General features: G+C 37.2%; 1 protein-coding gene across 1 annotated transcript; it reads right to left on the bottom strand.

Moving 5' to 3' along the window:
• Positions 1 to 3,380: 3,380 nt before the first annotated feature.
• flip (flippy) lies at positions 3,381 to 6,918 on the bottom strand. The gene is made up of 5 exons (XM_067766838.1): positions 6,314 to 6,918; positions 4,346 to 4,475; positions 4,032 to 4,277; positions 3,650 to 3,854; positions 3,381 to 3,565 (listed from the first exon to the last, which is right to left on the bottom strand). The coding sequence occupies exons 1-5, from the start codon at positions 6,916 to 6,918 to the stop codon at positions 3,381 to 3,383; spliced, it is 1,371 nt and encodes a 456-aa protein (XP_067622939.1).
• Between the last annotated feature and the right edge of the window lie 2,428 nt (positions 6,919 to 9,346).

The raw sequence follows: 9,346 nt of genomic DNA, 5'->3' as shown, positions 1-9,346 counted from the left end.
CTATATGTGGACGCCTTTTCGAGATATCGCCATAAACGTGGACCAGGGGTGACTCTAGAATGTGTTTGTACGATATGGGTATCAAATTAAAGGTATTAATGAGGGTTTTAAAAGGGAGTGGCCCTTAGTTGTATATGTGAAGGCGTTTTCGAGATATCGACCAAAATGTGGACCAGGGTGATCCAGAACATCATCTGTCGGGTACCGCTAATTTATTTATATATGTAATACCACGAACAGTATTCCTTCCAAGATTCCAAGGCCTTTTGATTTCGCCCTGCAAAACTTTTTCATTTTCTTCTACTTAATATGGTAGGTGTCACACCCATTTTACAAAGTTTTTTCTAAAATTATATTTTGCGTCAATAGACCAATACAATTACCATGTTTCATCCCTTTTTTGGTATTTGGTATATAATTATGGCGTTTTTTTCATTTTTCGTAATTTTCGATATCGAAAAAGTGGGCGTGGTCATAGTCGAATTTCGGCCATTTTTTACACCAATTCAAAGTGAGTTCAGATAAGTACGTCAACTGAGTTTAGTAAAGATATATCGATTTTTGCTCAAGTTATCGTGTTAACGGCCGAGCGGAAGGACAGACGGTCCACTGTGTATAATAACTGGGCGTGGCTTCACCCGATTTCGCCCTTTTTCACAGAAGACAGTTATCGTCCTAGAATCTAAGCCGCTACCAAATTTCACAAGGATTGGTAAATTTTTGTTCGACTTATGGCATTAAAAGTATACTAGACAAATTAAATGAAAAAGGGCGGAGCCACGACCATTTTGAAATTTTCTTTTATTTTTGTATTTTGTTGCACCATATCATTACTGGAGTTGAATGTTGACATAAGTTACTTACATACTGTAAAGATATTAACTTTTCTTTTAAAATTTGAATTAAAAAAAAAAAATTTAAAAAGTGGGCGTGGTCGTTCTCCGATTTTGCTAATTTTTATTAAACTGGCATATAGTAAATGGTGTAACGCTCCTGCCAAATTTCATCATGATATCTTCAACGACTGCCAAATTACAGCTTGCAAAACTTCTAAATTACCTTCTTTTAAAAGTGGGCGGTGCCACGCCCATTGTCCAAAATTTTACTAGTTTTCTATTCTGCGTCATAAGTTCAACTCATCTACCAAGTTTCATCGCTTTATCCGTATTTGGTAAGGAATTATCGCACTTTTTCGATTTTTCGAAATTTTCGATATCGAAAAAGTGGGCGTGGTTATTGTCCAATATCGTTCATTTTAAATAGCGATCTGAGATGAGTGTACAGGAACCTACATACCAAATTTCATCAAGATACCTCAAAATTTACTCAAGTTATCGTGTTAACGGACAGACGGACGGACGGACATGGCTCAATCGAATTTTTTTCGATACTGATGATCTTGATATATGGAAGTCTATATCTATATCGATTCCTTTATACCTGTACAACCAACCGTTATCCAATCAAAGTTAATATACTCTGTGAGCTCTGCTCAACTGAGTATAAAAAGGATCAATTACACAACGTAATCTACGAAATACCATGTGGGGGAGGAAAAGAGGGGGAATTTTGCGGGAAGGTATACATAGGACAAACAAAAAGATCGGTCAACACGAGAATAAATGAACACAGGTTAGACGCAAAAAACAACAAAAACACCACAGCTTTAGCGCAGCACCTGAAGGATTGGAAGCACACAGATGATTTCGATAATGTAAAGATTTTGGACGTGGAAAACAGAATAAGAAGAAGGTTGACGTTAGAAGGGCTGCGCATACAACAAAATATATCGAAAGTTGTAAATTATCGAGAAGATGTAGACAGCATTAATTGCGCGTATGCAAGCGCCATCACATTAAATGTTTAGCTTTTGAGAGGGAATGATGTCACAGTGTTTTTATATTGTGTGGTTATTATCTACTGATGTAATGATATTATATTTAAATTTCATACAAAATTTGTGCATTAAGTAGCAAAAAGATGTAAGTCCAATATGTTCAAAACTGGGTATCGTCTTATGACTAAGCTAATTTCCAACAATTTATATGTTTTTCGTTTTTGTGTAATAAATAGAAATCCCTGAGGAAGACGCAATACAGCGTCGAAACGCGTAGGATGAAGAAGTAAACATTTGTTTTATTTTAAAGGAAAGCCGGCCAGAAAGCTCCAAAAAAGTACTATTATACAATTATAAAACTTGGCCCAATACACATAACTATCAATTTCTTTTCTACTGCATTCATTTCCCCAAGTTCTTACAATTTCTTTCTAAGTCGTTATTGTCCTTGTTTAATAAATTTCCAACGTCTAAGAGAAATCCAAGCTAAAATTAAGGTCACTTAATCGTGTAAATCTTGTACGTATTTCTTGTTTTCGAGAACACTTTTCATAACGCGGGAAATTTCACATTCTGCGGAAAGACCAACATCATCATCTCATTCTCCGGGCATTTTGCTATGCCTTGTTACACGTTGTACTATATCAATATCCCGTTCTTCACAAAGAGACTTCGCTTTTTCTATTGTTTCTTCACAGAGAGTGTCTCGAATTTCGGATAGTTCAATCACACTTAAGATCATGATACGGTTATCTAAAATTCATCCCCGGTTCTTGTAATCTGAGCTGCACACGATCTATCCTACATAAGATACCAGAAATGAACTAATCTTATTAAACTAAAATTTAGTATATTTTGCAACAGCAGCTTCGATTCTGGGGGTCACTTGTAGTGTCAGTGTCCTCTGCTAATTGTTCTAAGTGTTCTACTACATTCTCTAGCCCTTCGATGATAACGCTACCCGCTTGTATCTGGCGCTCCATCGTGTTTCAGATTCACTTTTGACAGTTTTTTTAAAGCATTTTTTAATAATTCCCATCATAACGTTGAATGTGAGAAAAAAAGATATATGCTTTTAACTATTCCACAACCTGTCGCAAGTGCTCCGGATATATGCATGCATTTTATAGTATAGAAACTTTTTTCCAGAAATCAGTTATCATAAAAGTAAAAATTATCCAGGAAGTTCTGCTATGCGGTCCATTTGGAGACCCCCTGTGAGTAGCGCCCGGGGCAAGATAGTCCCCTTGCCCCCCTAACTTCGCCGCTGATCGCGGCATCACTTAGCTCTATTGCAAATCCACGCTCTTTTAGATGACACGTGAATACAAAAAAAAAAATTTTTAAATAGATTTCATTAAAGAATTTTTTGAGAACAAAATAATAAATTATGTTTAAATTAATTTAATTTAGTAAACAACAATATAGAACTCAGTCATGGGACTCCCAAGTTTGCTAAAGATTTTGAGCTAGCAAATCTATATTTTCTTTAACTTTTCATCTTCTTTCACAATTTACTCTTTATAGCGAAACCACTTCTTCCTTACTGACACTCTCCATTAACTTCCTCATTCCTGTTCAAAGCTTTAGCAAAAAAGTCTTCTGCAATTGTATTCTTGTAAATCTGTGCTAAATCCACGCAAGTTTTGTGCAGTTTATCCTTTAACTTAACATTCGCACCATTTGTGAGTAACAACTTCAAAATGCCAACATCAGCCCGCATAACAACTGCAAAAGAAATGCAAATTTGATGCAACAGCCTAATTTAATTGGCTCAAACGGTAAGCGAACGGTACGAACATGCATACATACCTGCACGTGACAGCAATGACCAGCCACAAGCATCTCTTGCATTTACATTAGCACCATTCTCAAGCCCAAATCTAAGCAACTCGAATTGATTAGCATCGACAGCAAAGTGACAAGCAGTCATGTCATTAATGTCAGTTGCCTCAATCAGAGCTTTACGATTCAGCAAAATGCGGGCTGTAGCCAAGCGACCATAATAGAAGGCAAGCTGGTGGTTTTAGGGCGAGAGAGACAGAGAAAGTGTAAGCAGAAAAATTAGAAGTGTTGGATGGTAAGCATAACTATATTACATTACAGGTGTCAACTATTTAGGTAAATATGTATGTATGTTTGTGAGTTTGAAAGCTTCCTCAGCTTCAAGCAACTTTTATTTGTGTATACATACCTGCAAGGGTGTACGTGCGTTGTTGGTATTACCAATATGTATATTGGCACCATGACTCAACAAAACATCGATGACACTATGTTGATTGCAAATAATGGCATTAGCTAGCGGCAGATAGCCATTGGGCCCAGGATATTCTAGTAGAATGGGGCGGCGACGTACAATTCGTTTTACCAGAAATTGTTGACCTTTTTTAATGGCGCGATGTAAACTAAGCGTTGTTGGTAGTGACGATAAAGTGGTGACCTACAAAAAGTTTAGGGGAAGTTATTGAATAGTTGTGTTAATTCAATAATTGGTTTGTATCAAATTACCAAGAAATCTGTTGAAATTTTGTAATCTTCAAACAAGCCATGTGTCTCACAAAACCGCTTAGCTTTGATGCGCATGCGATAGCTAAAGTTTTCGTCTAAATTTTCGATGATCGTCGGTCCATAGCCAGTCCTTTTCGATATATAGATACAATGTTATTAACATATTGTTGAAGATATGATCCAAATTTCGGACTAAGTCCGCCCCCTCCGCCTGGCAACACCTGGCCAATTAAATAAATATTTAAAGTGAACAAGTAAGGAAGGCTAAGTTCGGGTGTAACCGAACATTACATACTCAGCTGCCAAATTACAGCTTTCAAAACTTTTAAATTATCTTCTTTTAAAAGTGGGCGGTGCCACGCCCATTGTCCAAAATTTCGCTTTATACGTCTTTGGTAATGAATTATCGCTCTTTTTTGGTTTTTCGAAATTTTCTATATAGTCCGATTTCGTTAATTTAAAATAGCGATCTGAGATGAGTGCCCAGGAACCTACATACCAAATTTCATTAAGATACCTCAAAATTTACTCACGCTATCGTGTTTACGGACAGACGGACGGACATAGCTAAATGAATTTCTATTTTCGCACAGATCATTTTGATATATAGAAATCTATATATATCTCGATTAGTTTATGCCGTTAGGGATTACCGTTATGCGAACAAAATTAATATACTCTGTGAGCTCTGCTCAGCTGAGTATAAAAATTGGATGTTGAAATATTTGCATTTCCAGACGTCTATCTTTGTGGCTCTATCCTGCAAGTGCAGCTCGATGCATTAAATATAATTTGGTACGCAAAAAGCTAAAACCTATTAGGATCCACTAAAGGGTAGAGCCACGCCCCTCGGAAAATTTTATACAGGCTTGTGAGCTTATAGCCAACTGTCTTAAAAGGATCTACTTGCTAGGTTCTTGATAAAAGGTGAGGAGTTCCACGACCTCTGAGAACAGTAGCTAGATTTTAGAAGTTATTACTTGCTCTAATAATATTGACTTAATAAATGATATGGGATATATGAAGGTGATATGCGTTGGGGTCCAAGTAGTTCCCACCACTTCAAACAATGCTCTTAATCGCTATAACCCTCAGTCTAATTGACCAAGACATAAGGTACTATAAATTTCAGGCAGTGCCTTAAGCAAAGAATGTTCACAAAATGCATAAAATTATATATCGCCCTTTGAGTTTATTCAGTCGCGCGAATAGTGAAGAAGTCGGCGTTGTCTCTTTGCCGCTCGTGTATAAGTGTTTGGACGACGATGCTCAGACCTGATGTAAGGCATCGAGGCCGCTTTTATAAATAGCATAACTCTCAGTCTATGTCATCTGAATCAATGCTATTTGGTATATGCGTCACATAGTTCGAAATCTAACTACGTAGCTGCCTCGAAATTCTTACGAACTTTTTTCGTTCACTTGAAGATAATATCGTAAACACTTTTGGGGCTTCGGGAGTGTTTTTGGGATAGTTTTGGCACTCAAACACTATAATTTCTTGATCATTGCTATGCTTTTTCAGGTTAAATTCTGGAACATATTGTTTTAACAAGGAAGCACCTTCGGAATTGCTTTGACATTGTTTCGTGATAATATCGGAATTGTTTCTCAACTATTTCGGCACAGGTTTAGGAATCATTTTATAAACATTTCCAAATAATCTCAGGATTGTTTCCGGTTCATTTCAGGACTTTCTTTTTTGATTGTGTGCCGAATAATAAATATGGGATTGTTTTGAGATAATTTTGTGACTATATATAGTTATATATTTATATATATATATATATATATTTTTTTTTTTTTTTTTTGTTTGTATGCGGGGTAGCTGTGGCGCTATTTCGTAATAATTTCGGGACTATTTACGGATCGCTTCAGCAATATATTTCGGGTCTTTTTTAAGATTAATAATGAAATCACTTCAAACTAAAAATTTTATTTATTTCTAAATATATATAAGTTAATTACCAAGCCACATGTTCCCACCCACGCCTTCTATGGAACTTCTCAATTTTATACACCTCTGCATCCGCTACTAAATCCCAATCGATACGCACAGTATTAATTCGCTCTTCGATAATACGCACATTAAAGCCAGTATAATACGGAATAGTTATATCTACAATGTCTCCGTTATTTTCAATATCATGGTCTTCTATATTTTGAATACAAAATGTCCGCATTCCAATGTCGCTACAGATCTTTTCTACTTCCTCTGAATATTTGCCAATAACAAACCTAGATTTATATTCATCCTTAAACTTCTCATTGTCTTCCCTTTTTACAGATATTCCATCATCACTGTGGTTTTTCTCTTCTACATTATTTTCCACTGTTTCTGTTTCTTCAACAACCCCTCTGCTTTCTGTTTCTTCTAGGGACTGCACTTCTTTGTTCTCTTTATTTTCTTCCACTTCTTCTCCTTTGCTGTCCACTACTCCTTGTTCACTTCCATCTTTTATACTGATTTCATTTAAAATTTCAAACAATACTTGATTACATTCGTGAATTGCAAATTCTTTAAATATTTCTGAGTTTTCATTGTTTTGCGAATAAATTTCTTCTTCTTCCATGTTTTTTTATGACCTAAGCATTTTCTACAGAATATTTTGAGTATTTGCTCAAAATTAGTTTAGTAAATCAGTCCTCAAATATTTAATTAGTTCGGGTGAGCAATGCACGAAATTTTTATTACAATCCATTTCTTTCACTGTTATTTGGTTTATCGATTTTATAGATAAGTAAACTCTAGTCGCTATGGCGCGAACGTAACTGTAACAACGCCCGCATATAAGTGAGTAGATAAAATAAAATTCAAAAATGCGCCAAAGTTATTGGTAAGACGATGAATAACGGACAAAGATATTTGTGAAAAATTACACTGGCTGGAGGACGTATTTTTGGGGAATGCAATAAGGCAGTATTTTTCTTCAAAACCCTTTTTTGAAAACATATATGAACTATATCTACCTTCATGATTACAAACGCCAAAGAGGAGTACTAAGTCAATTTTCACAGGATCTGTTCATTTCTAAAGTAATTTCATTCGGAGGGGGTTATATAAAGCCAGTCTATCGCAACAGCTCGATTATTTTTAACCTTATTGCCTCATTATCTTTGACGCTATCGTGTCCAAAGTGAACTTCATTCGTGTGTTTGTACCACGTTAAGTAATACGACAGGCAAAACGACAACAGCCGACTCTTACGTTACCTCGGCATTCTCTTTTACGAACAGCCGCTGTGAAAGCGAAAACAAATTGTCAGAAACAAAGGACGGAAACAAATTCGACATTGAGAACCGTTCGTTTTAACGTAAATACCTACCTTCGTCGGCCTAAGGCCACGATGCCCCAATGCATATATGCCAGAGCAAGTCTGACCAGCGCACAAGGCTTATTTCAATTGGTCCTTGGTGGATTGAGAGGCCTATCTAACACCTCCTCCAATCTATGGGTCATGGCACTCGACTGCAATGTACCTCCATATTCGAGCAAGCCAGCTCTTACCGCATTCGGATATTAACCGCAGCCAACGTGCTGTCGAAGGGCGTTTCCCAAATGCGCAGAAATGGAGTAAGCTCAGCGGTCTATCTGCTATCCATTGTACCGTATTTAGTTAGAGCCATGGTCAGACTTTCGGTGCCGAAGCTACGACCGGTTAAGTTTCCAATTCCTCTGGACCGGTGTCCTATAAAAAAATAAAGGTAAGCAACCACCAGCTATACTGTGTCTCCTCCAAGCAGAAACATCCAAGGAGAAGAAAAGAGAACCCCACTTACGCACATATCGCAAAAATCTAAATGCCTTACGTCCGAGTACTACGGATAATCACACAAATCATACAATCAATTCTCATACACACGTCTACTCATTTCACTTAAAGGGCTCCTATGCAAAAATCAGATCAAATCTGAAACTTGGATTTTCTGCCACAAATGAAACATCTCGGACATACTCGGACGTAACCCTACCTTTAGTGCTTCTTTCCCAACGAATTTGCCATTTTTAATAATCATACCCTCTAGTATCATGTGTTCAATAAAAATACCCTCTCTGCATTAATTTCGGTTATCCAGTCATCCTGCAGCAATGGCATGCTCAAAGGCCTTTTCAATCTGAAGGCGATAGTTCTTAGTATCACCACCAGGTCAAGAGGGGGTTCACACTTCAAAAGTGGCATCACATCTGTGGATACATTGCGAGGCACCGGTAAACATGCCAACAACATATACCTTTGTATAGTATGGATACGTCTGAGACCATGAGCAGCGGTAACCGCTCGGTACCATATGGCGGCCCCATAAGTAGCACAAACTACAAAGAGGCAATGAACAATACAGCGACCCAGGCTCCAGTATTTCCTCACAACGCGACGCAAATGCTCTGGAATGCACGCGATTTTCTCTCTCACACATACCGACAGTGCAATAAAATTCATCCTCTCCCCAATTCTCAACCCCAGGTAGTTGTCCTTAGTCGCATATCTGATGCAACAAATTTGGTGATTGTTTTCGTGCAGTTGACAAACAACGTAAAGCTAGACGATAAACGAAAACTTAAACTTCGTAGTACCCACAGCAGACAATATCGTTCGCCTAACAGAGCGATGCTGTTAATTATCTGTGTGCATAATGCTGGAAAGGATTATCAAAAAATTGTAATTCCGCACTCGGCGATGGCAAAACCCAAACGCCCATACATCCATATCACCTGATATATAAGATTGAATTTGATAGAAGACTCGTTCGTTGAGAGACTTAACTTTATTTCTGAGCTATAAGGCTCTAAGCGCTTACAAAAGAATTAAATGCAAAATATATCTGGGGCCGAAATTCACGACATAGATGAAATTGAAACTCCCTGATTTGAATACTTACTGTGTGAACACTTCAAAATTTAAGCAGATTTTTTTCAGCACCCTGGGAACAGAAAAACTTGTTGTTTCATTAGATGGCATCTTCTTGATCATGCAAATATTCACTCAGGGTACAATTGGTTCA

Source organism: Eurosta solidaginis, chromosome 1 (assembly GCF_040869045.1).
Source record: "Eurosta solidaginis isolate ZX-2024a chromosome 1, ASM4086904v1, whole genome shotgun sequence".
In the NCBI taxonomy this organism is placed as follows: Eukaryota; Metazoa; Arthropoda; class Insecta; order Diptera; family Tephritidae; genus Eurosta; species Eurosta solidaginis.
Note: the sequence above shows the minus strand (reverse complement) of the source record. Positions and strands in the feature narration are given on the sequence as shown.